The sequence below is a fragment of the Opisthocomus hoazin genome, chromosome 14 (genome assembly GCF_030867145.1).
Source record: "Opisthocomus hoazin isolate bOpiHoa1 chromosome 14, bOpiHoa1.hap1, whole genome shotgun sequence".
Taxonomy (NCBI): Eukaryota; Metazoa; Chordata; class Aves; order Opisthocomiformes; family Opisthocomidae; genus Opisthocomus; species Opisthocomus hoazin.
Window position 1 is genome coordinate 7,991,335 of NC_134427.1, and position 18,533 is coordinate 8,009,867.

Below are 18,533 nucleotides of genomic sequence, written 5' to 3' on the forward strand. Positions count from 1 at the left end.
GCCTCTCTAGAATTAGTTGTTATTTTGTTTGAGTCCTTTGAAATCGTTTCCATACTATATAATTATCTTAAATTTTAAGTGCTTCCTGCGGTGATAATGTGTGCATTTTTGCATTCTTATGTAAATGCTTTAGCAGTTCCCAATGCAGAATTGGAAATGTCATTCAAAACCAGGTAATGGCTTTGCAGAATCTAGGGGAAGAAATTAATCTTTTTCTTCCACATCGTTTTACAGTTTGTATTCTGTGCTTGCGTGGCTGTGTTTTCAGCTCTGACAGAAGCCGCCTTTCAATAACAAACATCCGGTGATGGGATACACTGAAGCAAGGAGCAGAGTTTCACCCATCTGAGATGAAAAAGACGAGACACCAGCAGCCAAACTGTTGTATGCTACAGAAAGAAAATAATTACTTTGTATACTCAATTAACATACACTCAGACATCCTAGGTAAAGCCAGTTAGGAATAATTATAAAAACACTCCACTGTAATGAAAGTCTAGGAATCCCAGATAAGATGATCGTTTTAATGTGGTGTTGCCAGATGACGTAAACATGAGTAGCTGGTCCCTCTGAGCACCCGTGGACGTGGCGAAGGGCTGAGGCTGGGGTCCAGGGCATGAGGTGTCACTCCTGAAAGTCTGCTGCAAGTCATGCACCCCAGAGATTGGTCTTAACCAGTCTGGTCGCCTGGGGCTCTGCCAGCCCCAGTCTGATGTACCTTGCTTCCAGTTGAGCAAAACACCCCCAGCTCACCCGGCTGCGCTGGCGGCACAGACCAAACCCCCGAATCGAGGGAAGAGCGAATTACCCGATGAGCTATGGAGGCTGCTGTACCTATGGCTAATTTTACAGCTGCAAGCACAATGTCTAAAGCAATATTTGATGTTCAGTCTGAGTCCCCTGAAGGTGCCGTGTAGGAACAAGAAGGGATATCGACAGGTCGCTCTGGGAAGGTGCATTTGCCTGTTCAGACAGTGGAGTATTTTGCACGAGGGAGAAAAGGAACGAGCCTACAGCTTCCCCACGAGGAGAGCGTCAGCTTGTAGTGGAAGGGGCTTGCTTACACTGTAAAGCTAGTAATGATGGAGGTTGTATTTGAAGCAAAAGAACAAGGTAAGAGTTCTGCATTGTACAGAAGTATGATGATTAAAATATGAGGTTTAAAAGGCACTGTGTTTCACTAAAAAGCTAGGGCTGAGATTTCAAAGCAGGCTGGGAGCTCAGCCACATACCTTCTACTAGTTTCAAAGAAGGATTTTTTTCTACTTTTGCTGAGCTCTTGTGAAAATTGACATAAATTCTTACATATCATTTGCTTTTAATAATTCAGAGCTCAGTCCTGGAGCACTAACTCGGGCAAAGTCGTGATTCATTTCAATGGGAGCTTTGCCAAAGAAAGAGTGTAAAGTTTGGGGGCTGTTCCAGTGAAGGGGAAAGAAATCCCTGTAAATATTGCAAAGCAAAAACTGTATCTTGGACGTATCCAAGGTAATTTCTTTCCATTTCAGCAGTCAGACTGCTGATGCTAAGGCTGATCTGGGACAGACTTTCCCTGGCTTGGACGAGAGCAGAACTGTCATCCTCTTCTATGCAATACTTGGTATTAAAGCTCACTTAACCCATCGCGTGTTGTGATGGGGGACAGCAACTTGGGGCCACCTGGGGACAGTCTGTGCCGCTCTGCCGAGCTGTGGCATACTGGGATGGACCAGTCCTGCCAAGGCTTCCCGCAGAGCTCACAGACTGGCCTCACCCCCCACAGTAATACTGGCGGGGAAACAGGGCCAGCAGCTCTGCGGCTCCGTGTGTGGTGTGGTGGGAAAAGCCTGGCCCCCCGTTTGCTTTGCCCACCATGTCTCTCACCCCTCTCCTCTCCCGCCATTCCCACCTGGGCCTTACCTCTGCCCACCCCCATCCCTCCCACCCTGCCCTCCCGTCCATGCGGCATCCCTGCTCGCCTCTCCCCACCCACAGGACCCCGGCCCCGGCCGAGCATGAGCCATGCCAGCCTTGCTCTGCCAGCGGCCATCTCCAGGCTTCAGGCACCGTGCTGGCACAGGGCATGGCAGGGCTCCCCTGGGATGTTGCACCTCCTCCTGCTGTGCTCAGAAAGGACCAGAGGCTTCGCAGACCTGGGTCGGTGGTGTAGGAGTCAAGCACAGCAGATCCACCCTCCTCTATCTCTTATCCTCTCCGTGGGTAATTTATCCCAGCTATGTTCATTGAGGACAGGAAAATCTCAGACTGACCCAGCTCCTAACTTTGGCGTTTCTTTTAAGGGCCTGAAAGTAGATGAGATGAATCAGAGCTTGGACTTGCACGCACAGGACTCAGATCCTCAGAGATATTTAGATAATGAATCCCATTTGTTTCATTGGTAGTCTATTTTATTTCAGTGGCAGAATTTAAATGGCATTTAGTTACCCCATTTGGTCTCCACAGGCTTAACCTCAAAGCTTTCAAAGTCCAAGGATGTCCAAGCAGTCTTGTTTGCCTTCAGGAAACCTGCATTTCTGAACTTGCCAGCACATACTCCTTGTGCAGACTTCAGCAGGCAGGTGGTAGGACTCATCAGCATTTGCCTTGAATCCTTGGTCTGCTGTGCCTTCTTCCCTCAGCCTTTTTGGCTGCTCGTTAGGTTACACTAACAACAGGTAGCCCTGGACAGTGAAATGGAAGATCAACTAGTGGCTGAATGGAAAGACGATCACCTTTGCTGATGCACAGCTCACCTTTATGCTTTCAGTTGCAGGGTGGTTTAGCTCTCTGCTCTCTGCCTGGCTGGCTGCAGCCAGCTATTATTTGCTGACTTGGAAATAGATAACCAGATTTTAGAAGCAGAACTGATCCAGGGCAGTTTAGATTCTCGAGAAAAAATACAACAGTAGTTTTCAAACTAAGCCTTGAGCTTACCTTTCAGATTTCTCCTTGCAATACAACGCACAGCATTTGTTAATCTAGCACTAGAATTTGTTTATTTTAACTGTGCTTAGAAGGGCTTTCTGAAGCAGAAATACAAGGTTTGGTTTTAAAATCAAGGTGCTCTCACCATTCAACTTCTTGTGTGATTCAGGGATGATGATTTCTCTGCACTAGAACCCTTCTAAATCCTTTCAGGGAGCTCCCTGTCAGTTCAACAGGTAATACTGTCAGAGAAATTGAGATTGAGATGTAAAATGTTCTTGACTCCAAGTCTCAGGAAGCCTGAGTGGCTTGCTGGTGCAGATGCGTAAGCCAGGGAGTGGCCATGCCTGTGTTTGAATTCAGTGTTTTGCTACTTTTTTCGCTGCGAGATGACTCAGAATGGCAACAACTCTCCTGTTGAAATATTATAAGACAGAGATCTGCAGTGTCTGGCTCGTGGAGCAACTGTTCCACACCATTCCCAGAAACCTGCGATTGCGGTCCAGGCTATCTTAGGTTAGGGTTTTAAATTGCACCTCCCAGAGACATCTGGGCGTCTTCCAAGTTTAAATTAGCTTTGCAAGTGTTTTACCAGGGACCCGTTTCTCCTCTGCTGCGTAGACAATAGCAGCACGGTGTCTCCCACAAGTCTGGCTCCAGAGTAATCTGTTCCACGGCCCAGGGGCAGCAGGGAGTCATAAAGTAGCCAAGTGACAGACCCTCGCAAAGTCCCTATCGCTGTGTGGGAAAGAAAACAGAGCTTTATAAGCTTATCTCTGCGCTCAGGCTGTCTCTTGGAAGGACAGGGGTTCCTGTTGGACTGTGGATTTGTTTTAGACAAAACGACCCGTAAATCACTGAAAAAGAAAGCGTGTATTCTTAACTTCATTAGGACAGTTGGAGGACTGTTAAGAGGACATACAATATTCAGTCCCGTCTCTAGATGTTAATGGCATGGCCATATCATGAAGTCAGGTATTAGAAATGTTTGTTTCTTTCTGCATTATGTGGCTTGCTGGGGGCCTCTATTTAGAAGTAACAACTATAAAACTGAAAGACACGGTATTTTGGAGGCAGCTTCGTGGGCCTGTGTGGTGTTTCAGTGAGGTTTCCCTGTGGCTCCAGCTGGGCTGGTTTCCGAGGGGCTGACAGACATGGAAGTGGCTGTTTGCTGCCCTCCTCGTCCGTCCGAGCTGTTCTGGGGGTTCGTGTTCAGGCTTGGCCGGAGAGTGCACTGCGGTTCGAGCGCTGACTGTAACATGAAGCCTCCCATTTCTCAAGCTACGTGGTGCCAGCTTGCTGCTTCGAGTGTTTCAAATGCTAGTGCGCAGCTTCCCAGCTGACCCCCAGACACGTATGTGCTCCTGCCACCTGTGCCTGTTGCAGAGGAGGTTGGGCTCGGCACTGCTGCACAGTTTTTCATGCACAAGAAAAACTTCCCCAAACTTGAATTTCCATTAATTTGTGTTGCTTATGAGAAATGCATGTATGTCATTTACAGAGAGAAATGTAGCCGGTTCTCTGCACGTGTCCCTTCTTAGGTGGGGTCTTTGCCTGCTGAAACAAATGTTTTCTGCCAGTCAGCATCAACTCTCAAATAAAGGGTCACTCTTACATCTCATCTCCTTCATATAATCCTTGATTATCTTGTTTTTGAAAGTTTTTGGCCATCTGAAATCTCTCAAATCCCTCAGTTAGCCTGCCATCCAGTACAAACATCCCTCTGAGTTCCTCTTAGCAGCATATGTTCAATAATATAGTTTAGGGAGCCATGAGGGCAGAGGAACTCAGAAGAGCATCGCCGCTCTACATCAAGAAACAGGGTTTGGCTGCCAGTAATGCCCTGGCACTGTCAAACTACTGAGGTTTGAAAAATATCCCTCCATGGCATTCATGAATAAATGGATTGCAGTAAATCAAACTCACTTGAAAAGGTCTCATTACCATCTGGTCATACAGAGACGCTGGTTTGGTCAGGGTGGATCTAACCAGCTCCTTGAACCTGTGGCATTCCCACTATTATTAAGCTTGATCTTTTTTATCTGCATCTCACAATAAGCAAGTAAGTGAATTGATCGTGACAGATATCAAATAGCCTTGATTTCTTAAAGCAAGATGTATATGTTTCTTTGCAGATTACATGAACGTTAGGAAGCTAACCAAAATGCATGGGTGGTATTTTCCTTGGTCATAACACGTTTTGGATCAGGTCCTGAAAGAGTCACTGCTTTTGTTCCGTGTAATGACCTGTTGAACTTTCCTGACACTGACATTATCCATCTTAAAAATTAATCATGCAGTGTAGTGCTTTGCAGAATAAAAACCTAATTAATAGTCCTATTAGTTTGGCATTAATATTATTTTTAGTATATAATGCTCATTCAAAGACTATACTGTGTTTAGTACTTTCCAGAGGTTCACAGTGGGTTCCCAAAACACGTTTGGTGATACTGGTATAGGTGAGGCAGCTCTATGGCAGCGATTCCAGCCCAGGCAGTGCGGGGCGATGCTCTGGGGAGAGCACAGCAGCCGTCCGAGAGCACTGCTGACTGCACGCGAGGAGGAACAGCAGGCAGGACAACCGCCTTTGCTGAGAACTCCAGCGTACAAGGGCAATATTGAACGCCGAAGTATCGGCTAATCCATAGCGCCATAAATATGCATCCATATTAATAAAATATACAGGCCAAATGGCAGGGCTGTCCTTTCGTGCGGAATAGACTCTAAGCTGACAGTGAAGCAAGGACCTGTTTGATGTAATGTGGCATTATTTCTTCTCCTGCTGCTCATGCTGTTATTTATCTTCCACTTGCAGCTTCTCGCAGTCAGTGAGCAGAGGCAATTTCTAGTGTGCAAAAAAAGAGCTCGTTCAGCAGCATCTGTCTCTAAGCACTTCCTCTGGGGCGGACCCCATCCTTCTTCTTCAGTGTCGGCGAGGCGGCTGGTGGTGGTTTGGAGAGGTCTGAGCTGAGCTGAGGCTGTGCCAGAGAGCGCTACCCGCCCAGCCTTTGGGTGGGAGAGCGCTGTCTCCACCAGTTTGCCATCAGAAGCATAGGATGACACCCCACCAGAGCAGCAAAGGACAAGGAGATCACTTCCACATCGATTTACCCATCGTAACTCACAGCAGCTGTACAGGCAGGCTTTCAGCCAGGTTGCAGGTTACCACAGAAACAGCATTCCCCGTTATCACCTATCCTCACGGGAACAACTGTAGCACTTGTTCTGACTGTTGTTCATTCAGCTGCCCTTCCCCCAAAAAAGAGGAACCTTTGCCTGCTTTCCTTTCTTCCATAGGATTTCAGGAGCATCTGCTGCTAAAAGGGTCACGTCGCTGCTTGTAATTAAGCAGACAAATTTAGAGCTTGCTGCAAACACTGATTAGATTATTGTTTTTCAGCACTTTAAGATAAATCTGCATAAATTCATGGGTGATGGTCTGAAGGAGATCTCTTCCATCTCCTTACCCCAAGGCTGATGTCCTGTATCTAGGATACAGCAGCAAATCCCACACTCTTCTAATTAGCCCTGCGACTTCTGGGGAGCTCCCTGGTGCCGGGAGAGCGGCGATCGCAGCAGTGTCGGGGGAGCGCTTGGCGATGCGGTGCTTCGGCATTGCTGCCCAGCCTCTCTGCTGCGGCCAGGCCGGGGGTGCCCTGGTGGGGCTGTTGCTGCCGGCTGAACCCCGTCCCAGCTCCCCTGCCCCCCCCAGCCCCTCACAGCCCACGTAACCGCCAGCAGCATTTCGGGATGCTACGGCCAAGGCACTCAAAGTGGCCGCAGAAAGGGTGTGCTGCCCTTCTTACCCCTCGCTCCCAGGTGGTGTTTTAACCAGTGTCAGCCCAGCCACCTTGTTCCAGGAGCAAATTAACCCACGGCTGCCGCCCTGCGCTCTGCAGCCCCAGCAGCAGCCCCGTGGGTTTCCCCCAGTGGCAGCGATCACGTAGACGAATACAAGAGTAACTGTGTACAAGGGACAGGAATGTGTTTTCTTTCTCAGCTGCTCTTGCCAGCTTGCAGACATCTCCCTCTCGCAGCGGCCGGGCTGTGACAAAGCGATGTCTCTTCATGCTCGTCTGCCTGACGGAGTGACTTTTCCTCGGCGCGTTCTTGCTGCAGCTTGTTGCATATACCAGGCTTGGCATAGGTTCTTTGTCCCCGTGTCCCACTGAGGCAGTGACATACAAAGCCAAAGGGAGAGCTGGCAGGCAATTAGCAACTCAGAGGAGAAAACCACAAGTAGTTCACTTCAGGCAAGGCAGCTGCAGTGTCTCATCTCCTAAGGCTCGGGCTCCTCTTAGTCCTTCAGCATCCCGTGCTACTGGCTGTGCTCAGCGAATGGGCTCAGGGCTTGGCCATTAAAACAAGTGGGATGCAGGGCTGTCTTCAACTGAAAGCAGAACACGGGCCCTGTAGTTTAAAAGGAGTTTTTCAACTTAGATATCTATGTTTTTAAAGTAATGCGTGACACACTTAAGCTGAGGACATTCTGCACAACAGCTGTGTCAGAGAGATTTGACAATACCAGCATTTGATGTCAATTATAACTGCTAGAAATCTGATTGCAGTGGCTGGCAGGTTATCTGTGTAATAATGGGTATGTTATAAAATAGGTTGCTTAGCATCTTTGGGGCTCTCTGCTCTAGTTCTGGGGAAGAAAGCTGTCCTGTCTGCCTTTTGCTTGCTTCTCCCTGCCTTTAATTTTTAAGCTTGGGTACACTGAATGATCAGAGGGTCAGAAATACCATAAAATTGGACTGTATTTATCAGAGACACAACTTAAAAGATAGAGAACTTCTGTACGAATGCACAATAGTGAGGCTGAAAAGCAAAGACCGTTTTACTTTGTCATAAGACAAATGACTGAAAATATCTTACCTCTGTTCTGCAGCTGAGTGGTACAGCCTATTTCTAAATGTTGTGTTTCAGTTCTGGAAATGATAGAGAACAAAAATTGAAAGGATTCAGTGAAGGGTAATGAAAATGATTGGAGGCACGGAGAACCTTTCGTATGAGGAGAGATTTAAAAAGATTAGGCCCGTTTAGTTAAGACAAGAGATGAATAGGCAGAGACATGATAGAGAGATGTGGGTAATGAATGGCACAGAAGAGGCACACTGGATACTTTCATGTGCTGTTTTCCAAAATTAAAAGCCGAGAGAAGAAAGCAGTAAAAAAAGAAGAAATTTGCTTATGATGAAAAACAACAATGAACACATTTTAAATATGTTTTCTGCAGTGCTGACTTCACCTGTGGAAGCCACTGTTGCAGGAAATGAAGATAATGAGCTTAGGAAAATTATGGAAAGGATGGGCTGCTCTGGGAAAATTTGTGAGCCTACTGAGAAGAAAAGGGGATTCTCCTGTATCTCTGAATGGGAGCAGGATTCACCGGTTGGCATGATCCCAAGGCTGCTGAAATGAACTGCCAGCCTCAGTGGGCTCCGGGAATTCATGCACTACGCACAGCTCCTGATGCACTAGGTATAGATAGTTACCTGCTTCGGCTGCCTTCAGTGGTGTCAGATGACGTGAGTGTGTCCAGCTTGAGCAGGCGAGATCTTTCCCATCATGTCTTCAGGGAGCACATCTTTTCCAACGTCCCTGTTTTCTGTAATTTCCACGCAGGTCATGTATGAGGCCACTCTCACTTTCCAGTTGACCTGCTCAGAGCAGGTCAGCCAGTGCTTCACTCAGCCAGGAAGGTTTAGTTCCTCTGCTTGGCTCCGTCACATGGGAGGAAGGATCATGAGAAATTGTAGCAGATCAGACCCAAGGTCCCGCAAGTTCACTGTCCAGAGATGATCAGTGGCACATACCTAGAGAAGAATATGAGAGCAGAGCATGGAAGTACAGGGAAAACATGCAGGATACTTCCATCTTCCATTTTTCAACTGGAGATTGCCTTAGTCGGAGGCTGTAGTGGTGTTAACTGGTCCTTGACCAAACCTGGGAGTGCAGTCCATGAATCATGGAGCTTTATCATGTAATAAATCCTTTGGCTAGACACTGAGAAAGTTATTCTGTTCTTTTTTTTTAACCCCAAACCCATGCTTACACTAGTAGAGAAGATCTCTCTCCAAGGAGGCTTAGTTGCAGATTAATATATAGGCTTCCTTTTACAGATTTAGAAGCAGTAACAGGACTTCTGTATGTGTGAAACAGTAACAATTAAATATTATTTTTAAAACTGCTTCTAAGTAATAGTAGGATTGTATCACACACTTTTTTTCTGTTTTTCTGGATTAGAGCCCTCACACAACCTGCTGGGCACTTGCTGTGTAACAAACCTTCCCCAGTTTCACAAAACAGGCAATGTTAAAAGATTAATTTCTTCCTTTTATCATACCAGAATTTCACTGATTTTGAACTAGGGCTGGGAATCCTGGTGCCCTAAAGCCACAGAAATTAAAAAAGGGCAGGCACAAGCATTAGAAGGTATTAAAATATTTATAGAGGACTTGGTCATCCAAGAAATTGCAGAGGTTTTCCGTTACCATGCTTCCAGGATCTTCAGGGATGCACATGTTCAGTGCAGCTCAGCATTGATTCAGAAGAGAAGCATTTGGAGGCAAAGTGGATCTTCTCTCTTTCTTATTCATATCAAGTAATTTACATCTCATAACTTTTGTGGGCTGGATTAGGATAGGGGCCTGTGTTTGGCATCTGTGACGTGTTCTCCAGGCATCTTGCAGAACCTTTAAAGCACATTACAGGCTTTCTCTAACAAGATTAATTTCCTCGACAGCAATCAGGAGAGTGTCTTCTTTCTGTATGTATCATGCGTTAGTTCTCTTGCCTCAATTAAGGAGTGCTTTGGTTAATCAACACAGTCTTAGAAGTGAAGCATCACCAAAAGACTGCGGAACAATAATATGATCATACATAGTTCCTATCTCAATTAAATTTCAGGGTTGTTTACAGTCAGTGAGTCTTTTTCCCCGGGGTCATCAGGCAGTACATCCATTCCATGGGCAGAGCGTGCTGAGAGGTGACGCACCGAGCTTTAAATAGGTATTTATTGATGTGCCTAAATGCCACTTAAAAATCTGGGCAAAGATGACTTGGACAAGTTTTCACAACTGAGTCACTGATAACACTAAAAAAAGTAAAGCACAAAACTTAAACCTCTGAATCTCTGTATTTGTAATTAATATGTTTTCCGCTTCAGTTCACTGTGTGCATTTTTTCCCTGAGTTTCTGCATTTCATTTGCTGTGCAAAGGAACAATGTCAAGGGAATAATTACAGGATCTTTTCAGCGCTTCTCTCATAGATTCAGAGAGTACCTAGTGACAATCTGAAATCTTACTCTGGAGACGCTGGATATCCAGCTGCTTCCTTGGGTTCCATTTTACTCTTTCTGGAAGCTTTGCCCTAAATAAATTTACACACCCCTGACAGTTTATGTTTCACTTGATAAATTCCTGCTGATTGCACCATCCCAGGCATTTCCATCCAATGGAGTTGCTTGGGATCACCTTCCAGGAAAATTGTGCCTTCCTATTACTCCTGCCAGTTATTAGGTTTCCTGATGAAAGAATTTGGTGTATCTTTTTTATATAATTTTGAATTTAGTTTCGTCTTTACATGGTCGTATGACTAGTACACATGCCTTCAGAGTGTAATGAACTCAAGGGGAATTAAGCCTTCCACAAATTCCTGTTCAGCAGTAGTTTTTTTGTTCTAGCAGCAGTTGGTTCAGCTTTACAGCTTTGGGCTACCTATGATGTTTTTGTGAGAACTCACCTGGAACAGACATAGACAAAATGAAGCTCCTCGCTGTGCTGATAGAGCATCTGTCTTCAAAAGCCCACACAGCTTTTTGATGAACGTGTCTTTTGCTGTGACTGAAAACTGTTGTATACAGCCACAATTACATAGTCAAACAGTCTTCGTAATGACAGTCCTACAAGACCTGTACATACTGTGAGTTGTTCCTGCTGGAATCAAGGATTCCTCAGAATAGGTAAATTTAAGCAAAATGGACAATATTGTGGGATTGGAACCTATCTGTGGGAACTGTAATATATCTGATCCAGAATAAATTGCTTTAATATAATTGTAAGTTTGCATTCCTATAGCAAACAACTTTTGGTGGCTTCACAACTTACTGGTTTCTTCAGAGAGTCTTCCCACACTGGTGATCTAAAAGCTTTTATTTCTGATAATGTTAAAGTTGAAGCATTCATATCTTGTGCTGTTGATATCACTGCACATTACAGGGTGATGATCCAGAGGATACACCCTGGAACTTCACATGCCCAGATGGAGAAAATCAGTCTCTCGTTAATACAAAAAGGCAGGCTCAGTGGCGCAGAAAATCACTGCTCGGGAACCTTAAAGAGCCTCCTTCAAAAAGTCATGATTATAGAATGGAATCCTGCACTACATTATAGTCCTGAAAGAAATCAGGATATGAAGGGAAAAAAATCCAATATCCATTAAGTGGAGAAAATAAAGAACAAATCCCATACACAGACATAGTCATTGATCACATGGAACATAATTATAGGCTCAGTGTTTCCCAAGTACCCAATACTTCTCCCAAATACTTCTCAAAGTTTTGGCGTTTTTTTTCTTGTTGTGGTTCGTTCATGCTCCTAGCACTATATCCATCTGAATAAAATTTCTGATTGTTCTAGTCAACTGCTGTAGGGTAGCTGCAGGACACTGAACCTGTAGTGATAAACAGACATTTAACAAACTCAGTATTGACCTAACGACTTAAAACTTTCTACTCCAGAAAGTATTTGGTGATGTCCCCTGCTGATCGCATCCATGATGCAAATACAGTATGCAATAAGTAGCAGAGAGCAAACATCTTTGCCCTTTCATGTGCACTGTGCCTCCAGCCCTCCTGATGAGAGGCTTCTATAGTATGACAGAAACGTGAAGACGCTAAATACCGTTCCTTAAAGCAGATTTCCCATTTTCTGTCCATGGGAAGTCTGAATTCCTGCATCACCATCATTTGGGGGCCAGAAGACTTAATATTCAGTCCTGCAGTGTAGGTGGGTGTGATGGATGATAATTTGGATGGTCTTTGGCTTGGAGCATGGCTTTTGCACAATTAGAGCAGGAAGAATTCCAGCTTCGCTATTACAGTATTTTAGCTTTCAGCCTTCACCTACCCATAGTGCAGTATTTGTATGGAAGAGACTGGATGATTTTAGATGTAGTCTAGTCAGCTGCCTGGAAATACAGCCACGCTAAGCATATGCTACAAGGCCTTTTTACCGTATTATCATACACCAAATTATTCTTTCTTAATTATTTTTCACGTATTTAATGCAGCTGCAGATCTATTCATGAAGAAACATTTCAGTAGTTCAGCTGATCCGCTCAAAACCAAGAGGCAGCTCCTGACAGTTTCTCTTCTTGCTTACTTAAGCATGGCTGAGTCATGACTACAGTGAATCCAGCACTTTCTTTAACTTTTATTTATTCATTCACTCATTCATTCCCTCATTCATTGTTAGGGTGCATGTGTGAGGGGCTTGAGTGAAGGCAATTTACTGTCGTGTAGGTGCTATCATCCCTGACTTCTGAGGTAAGCTGAGATGGAAACATTATTTAACACAAATACCTATTTTTCATGTTTTGTGTAACAATATATTCATAACATTGGACTTCTCAGAACTCATTCAAATTATTTTCTTTGCAAAGATGGACAAAGAGGACAGCTGAGAGACAGGAAAAAATGGTCTTAGAACTCAACACTTGTTTTTATTTATAAATTTTCAATCGGATTGACTATATGAGCCGGAAAAGATCAATTTTCATTGGGGCACTCAGTCTTCTCCCAGCTTTAACTTGCATTTCCTCGGTACGTTATTAAAGAATTTGCCAGCATAGATAACATAATGGCCATTTTGCACTTGCTGCTCCGCACTGTATTTTGAACTGATGTACTGATAGAAGCCCTGTCCATACCCCGTTAGGCTGGCACATGGACTTGCCCAGCTCCGAAAAGTACATTTTAACTGTAATACCCCCAAATCAGGAGCACTTCTGCTAGAATTCCTCTTTGGGAGCTTCCCTCTGCAGTTCTCCTCGCTGGCTCTTTTTTTAATGAGTAAGAAAGACTAAAGGCAAGTGATGGGTGAGAACAAACACTTGCAAAAGGTAAGCAGCTGCTTAGTATTCAGGAGCAAGCAGAGCACTGCAGCTTCTGCAAACAGCTCATGTGGGATCAGCTTTTATTTGGCAAGGAGGATACCCTTCCCACCGTGCAGCACCTCTCTGAAGCTGCAGCCGTCGCTGAGGAATGAAGCAGATGTCAGTCGAGGCGAAGGAGCGCGATTCTGTGCCAAGCCAGTCAGGTGAACGAGGTGGTCTGCTTTAGTGCCAGAAAAATTGGGAGAGAATTTGACGTGGTAACCGAGCGCGTTATAGAGAGGTGCCTTTGTTTCCGTGCCCCGCTGCTTGTCGTGAGAAATCACCACCGCAGTAGTAACTGCTGAGTTGCGGGGTGCTCCAGGGAGGGGACTGCTGCCTGTGATCTTGTGGGGGACGGGTGGTGTGCGGCTGTACACGGGCTCTGCTGAAAAACAGGCTTCCACCATCACAAGCCTCACAGCCAAGGGAAAAATCGGGGGTGAAGGAGGATTTTTGGTGTCTTTCTTCCTGTCTCCCCGCTCTGTTTCGAGGGGTGCTGCGGGCCGTTGGGTCCTGCTGCTCATGCTGAGGTTAACTTGCTTCCAAAGAGAGCCAGAGTAAATGTTGTGGTTCTGTTTGCAATCTGATCCTCTGCCGCTGTGTACAAGCAGGCCTTTTGTACCCGAAACAGCTCCAAATTACTGTACATAAACCATAATCATCTGGTGGGAGCACTGTAGTTTTCCATTTTGCTGCTAATTGGATGATAGAGTTGCAACAGTCTTTGTTAACGTGGCTAGTGCTGGGCAGGGTGCAGTGACGGAAGGCTTTTATTTAGAAATCTTGCAAAAATGCAGTGACTGTCCCCATTTGACAGCAGTTGAAACTGGTCATCAATTAACTAAATACCAGCCAATTAGCTTGAAGAAACAAAGAAGAAAATTGCTTACGTCACAATCTTTGTTGAAGCAACCGCCAGTCAGAGGATGGCAGGTTTTTTCTTTCTCCTGTGAGAAGACAAAATGGCAGAAGATGTGCAGAAAATGCACAGTGTTGAGTTTTTTTATAAATACTGTCTTTTTCTCGCACAAGAATATTTGAAAAACTAGGTAAGAAGATCTTAATCTCCTGAGACATTTAATTTCCTTTGATTTTTTAAAATCAAAATTACAATCATTATGGAAGCACAGTTCTTCCTTCTTTCTTTCACGCTGCTGTAGGATACTTTAAGCATGAGGAAAGCTCCGCTGAAGCTGGCTGCCTTCACAAGGAAAGACCAGCAAACAGCGGGCTGCTGTGCAGTGCGGCGACAGGCAGGGTTGTGATCCTAACATTTGCATCACCAGAGCAAGCCCTTCCTCTTTCATATTTTATGGGCTTTTAGGTGAGACATTGTCAGATCTTTTAATGTTAAAAAACCTGAAGCAGCCAGAGGTGTTAGGAAGCAGCTGAGTGGTGCTGTCAGGACTGGCATTTTGGTCTTCGGTCCTCCAAGACCCGTATTTCATGTCTATGTCCTTTTTTGAATCTGGGCAATAGTGCCAAAAGGTATCAACTGAGTCAAGACCATTGCATAGTGAAAGCCAGTCACACCACTGGCAGGAAGAAAAAGTCTTTCTCCTGGATTATTGATTGATATGATTATTGATTGATATGATTATTGCTCTTTATTTTAACTGTTAGCCCAATACTATCTCTGCAAAAGAAGCAGTGCAATTCAGCATGAAGACTAAAGCTTGATCCTGTATGCTTTCAGCTGTGGTACCATGTAACTCTTGCCAGTCCCAGAGCAGAGGCTAATGTCAGCAGTGGGTCTCTGACACCTGGGCTTTCAGTGGATGATGCTCTGGGCAGAGAAAGAGCATAGATTAGACCAAAGAGGCGGCTGCTACCAGCTAACATAATATTGCTGGGTTAGTAAGAGATGACCATTTACTCATGGCATCCTGGCTTTGAATTTTTATTGCTCTTTCCTCATAAGCAGTTAATGCACAAAGGAATTACGTGGCCTTACTCCTCGCCTGTGGGGCTGGACCACAGCTGGTCCCTTGGGGTTGACATCAGAGCTGCATCTGCCCAATACCCATTAGCTGCATCAATCAATAACTCTTCACTTAGATGTTTTACTCGTTGTTCAAAAAGATTTTATGATGTTACTTTGAGCTGCTCACAGCATCATTTCACGGGTTTCAAATTGTGTTACTCTTTTGTTAATACTTTTAGGGCCTGTGTTTCATAACCGGATAGTGGAGGGTGAGGTATGTCTTTTAGCTGTCGGGAAAGCAATGAATATTGGATGCTTTTTCATTAAACGATGTGTGATTCAGCAGTGCACACACTGATCTGTTACTTTCTTACAGGAACATTTTACACCTGAATGCAAGTTCAAAGAATCAGTATTTGAAAACTACTATGTGACATATTCTTCAATGATCTACAGACAGCAACAGTCTGGCCGGGGTTGGTATTTGGGTCTTAACAAAGAAGGAGAAATAATGAAAGGAAACCACGTGAAGAAAAATAAACCTGCAGCACACTTTCTTCCAAAACCATTAAAAGGTAATTGCTTGGGTTTGCCTCATCTATCTGAACTGACTTTAACTTGTGTCAGAGCTGTTTAATTGCTGTGCATGCATATTTGAAGGGTTCGGCTACTTATATAGCAGGACTATAATGTTCAGTAGCACACTGTCAATCTAACCAGAGCTGCTTTTTTTAGGTTTCTCTACGTTACCGCTGCATTTCTCTAGTCTAACCAAACACGCATATTAGTTTCTTTGTGCCCAAAGTCCTCAGTGTCTCCATTATAGATAACGAAGACTACCTGGAATGGCTCAAACATCTGCTCACAGGCCATCAGTGACTTGCTGTATAGCTTGTCAATCTGTGCTTTATGTTACAGGATGTTTGTCTGTGTATTTTTGCTTGCGATAAAGCTCTAATGTGCAGTGCTTATTAAACTGCAATTAATGTGGCATCAGCATGTGACATTAAAGGTAATAATACATGTGGCATATGTATACCACTGTGTATTAAAAGCCAGGATGAATAGTCATCCCAGTTAACTGAAGGATCTGAATCAGGACTGTGGCCAGACTTCCCTCCCTCTTCGGTCAATGCAAAGAGGGAGACCTCAGTCGATGTATGGAGGTGCTCCTTTTCTCCAGAAGAACTAGCTTCCATATGCTCCTTCCTTAAGAGGAATGAAGCCTTCTAGTTGTGGGTTATGCTGTTAGGTAGCCTTTAAAGGCAGTGTCATTTTTAAATCAGAGACGATATTTGAAAGGTGCATAGCCTTGGGTGGATGCTGGACTAGTCTGGCAGTCTACATTTAGGACTAGGTGTTAGGCAACCAATGTTGAGGTTGATCCTCACTTCTAGTGTGTGTGAAAACAAAGGAGAAAAAAGACTGAAAATCCATTTTTGAAGCCACCTGCTTAGACTATGTATACAAGTAACAAGTAAAATCACAGCTGTCGACAGTGCTACCTCACCATTAATAAGGAGATGTTGATTTATATCAGCTTAGCTCTTTCTTGGAGAGTTTTGAACATGCAGTGGGTAAGTGCGTGATTTAACTGGGAGAGGGAGGGAGCTGTGGTTTTTCCCTGTCATACCTTTGAAGAGGACCTCAGAGGTTCATAGAGAGTGTTTGAAATGGAAGAGGTCTCCTTGCCATGTTTTGTTCATTCACTCCTTACATTGCATATTGCTGAATGAAAAATCCCGACATTTTGCAGCCAGACTTCGCACCAACAGACTGAGTAGCCCGTAACGCGTGCTGATGTGCTGCCTCTCCTTTGCTTTGCAGTGGCCATGTACAAAGAGCCTTCTCTCCACGATCTCACAGAGTTCTCAAGATCTGGAAGTGGGACCCCAACAAAGAGCAGAAGTGTTTCAGGAGTGCTAAACGGGGGTAAATCCATGAGCCAAAACGAGTCAACGTAGCCAGGTTCAGGCAAGCCAAGTGCTCTCTATACAGAACCTTACCTCTGGATGCAGTTGAATTCTTACTAGCAGTCTTTCATCCAAACGTTCAATTGCCCAGGACAAGCCACCGAACTTGCATAGGTCACTCGTTTATCAGCCATTAGATCTACTGGTTGTCAAAGGATATACCCCAGTAATGTAGAATATGCTTGTGCATATCACAAGGCACTTGGATAGCCAGCAAACATAACTGCGGAATAAATCTCGGAGAAGAAATGTCCAGCTCTTTCTCTCTCTCTTTTTCTCTCTCTCTTTCTCTCTCTCTCCTGTGCTTTGTGGAATACGAAACAAAAACATTTCACAGCATTCACTGCTGATAAGAATTTGCTTTCCAACTCAGAAAAAAGACCACTTTTGCTCTTCAAAGGAAATTTTAATGCTTGTATGTTTTATAGGGGCAAACAAAAAACAAATATGTAAACTCTGTTGTTTCCTTGGCTTACCGTTTTATATCTAAGGCTTGATAAAAAAAATGTATCCTTTAATTTGGAATAGTGCAACTTTTTGATTTCTGAACTCCAATGGGTCTTTAAAGCTATGTCTTTAAAAAAATAATTAAAAAATCAGGGTTGGAACTGAGCGTTGGTGTCTCAGGCTCAAGCAAACAGTGTTCTTGTGGTTTTAAACACAATGAAATATAAATTTTTATAGATTTGTAGTTTCTGGTAAAGTTCTTGTGCTAACCCCAGTCTGTAGGAATTGAGTTGTTTTGTTATCCCAAGTGGAAGTTAACAGAAAGGGATAAAATTATCCTCCAGTGTAGATTTCTCTTAATTCCATTTTGTGTGTCATGTTAAACTATTGTTGTGGCTTCTTTTCTAAAGACAGAAACTGTGGAATTAAGGTGACTTAATTTTTTTATAAGAAATGTCTTATTTGTAAAAGTCCTTCTTTCACTGTAACGGGCACGTGAATATTGTGTAGGAGGAAGCGTTAGGACAGGTTACCCCTAAACAACATATACTTATACATGCTATTGGAAACAATTGTTTAAAAAAAGTAGTTAGGTTTCCATTTAGGTCATCATGTCTGTTGCATGGGAGAAAGTTGGAATATTGGCATAGAGTTGCATGATGTGTAAGATTTTGTGCATTAATCATCGTTGGATTCTGTGCTCCAAAACTGACATAGTTCTGTACAGGCAGCTTTCTGCCTCGTACAAAATAATTGTTTATTATTTGTTGTACACACGACCATGCACTGAATAAACTATTTATATTAAGATGTACTTTTTAAAAAAGTTTGTTTGATTATATGATGTACATCCATGATTAATTTCAAGGGCAAGGGTTGGCAGTTAAATTATAAAGTTATAAAAGATACTGTAATTAATGTTCAAAATCTTTCTGTGTAATGGGTTATTCCCCTGTAATGCCGTACACTATACGAATGAGAACGTGTTGTTTCTTTCGGACATTGTTAGAACTGGTCTTACATGCCCAACCGAGATACTCAAAACATAGTGACAAGTGCCACCAAGTCTTGGTAACGGCCCGTCTGCCGTGCGCTGCTGGAGCCCCGGTGAATTGCACTCCTCTG

General features: G+C 44.1%; 1 protein-coding gene across 4 annotated transcripts in view; it reads left to right on the forward strand.

The window, feature by feature from the left end:
* FGF13 (fibroblast growth factor 13) overlaps nucleotides 1-18,222 on the forward strand; it is a 256,442-nt gene extending 238,220 nt beyond the window's left edge. For all 4 annotated transcript variants that reach the window (XM_075435671.1, XM_075435672.1, XM_075435668.1 and 1 more), the window contains 2 exons: nucleotides 15,365-15,563; nucleotides 16,816-18,222. In XM_075435671.1, the coding sequence (XP_075291786.1) occupies nucleotides 15,365-15,563; nucleotides 16,816-16,952 (336 nt within the window). In that variant the 3' untranslated portion in view covers nucleotides 16,953-18,222. The remainder of the gene's footprint in view (nucleotides 1-15,364; nucleotides 15,564-16,815) is intronic.
* The last annotated feature ends 311 nt before the right edge of the window (nucleotides 18,223-18,533 follow it).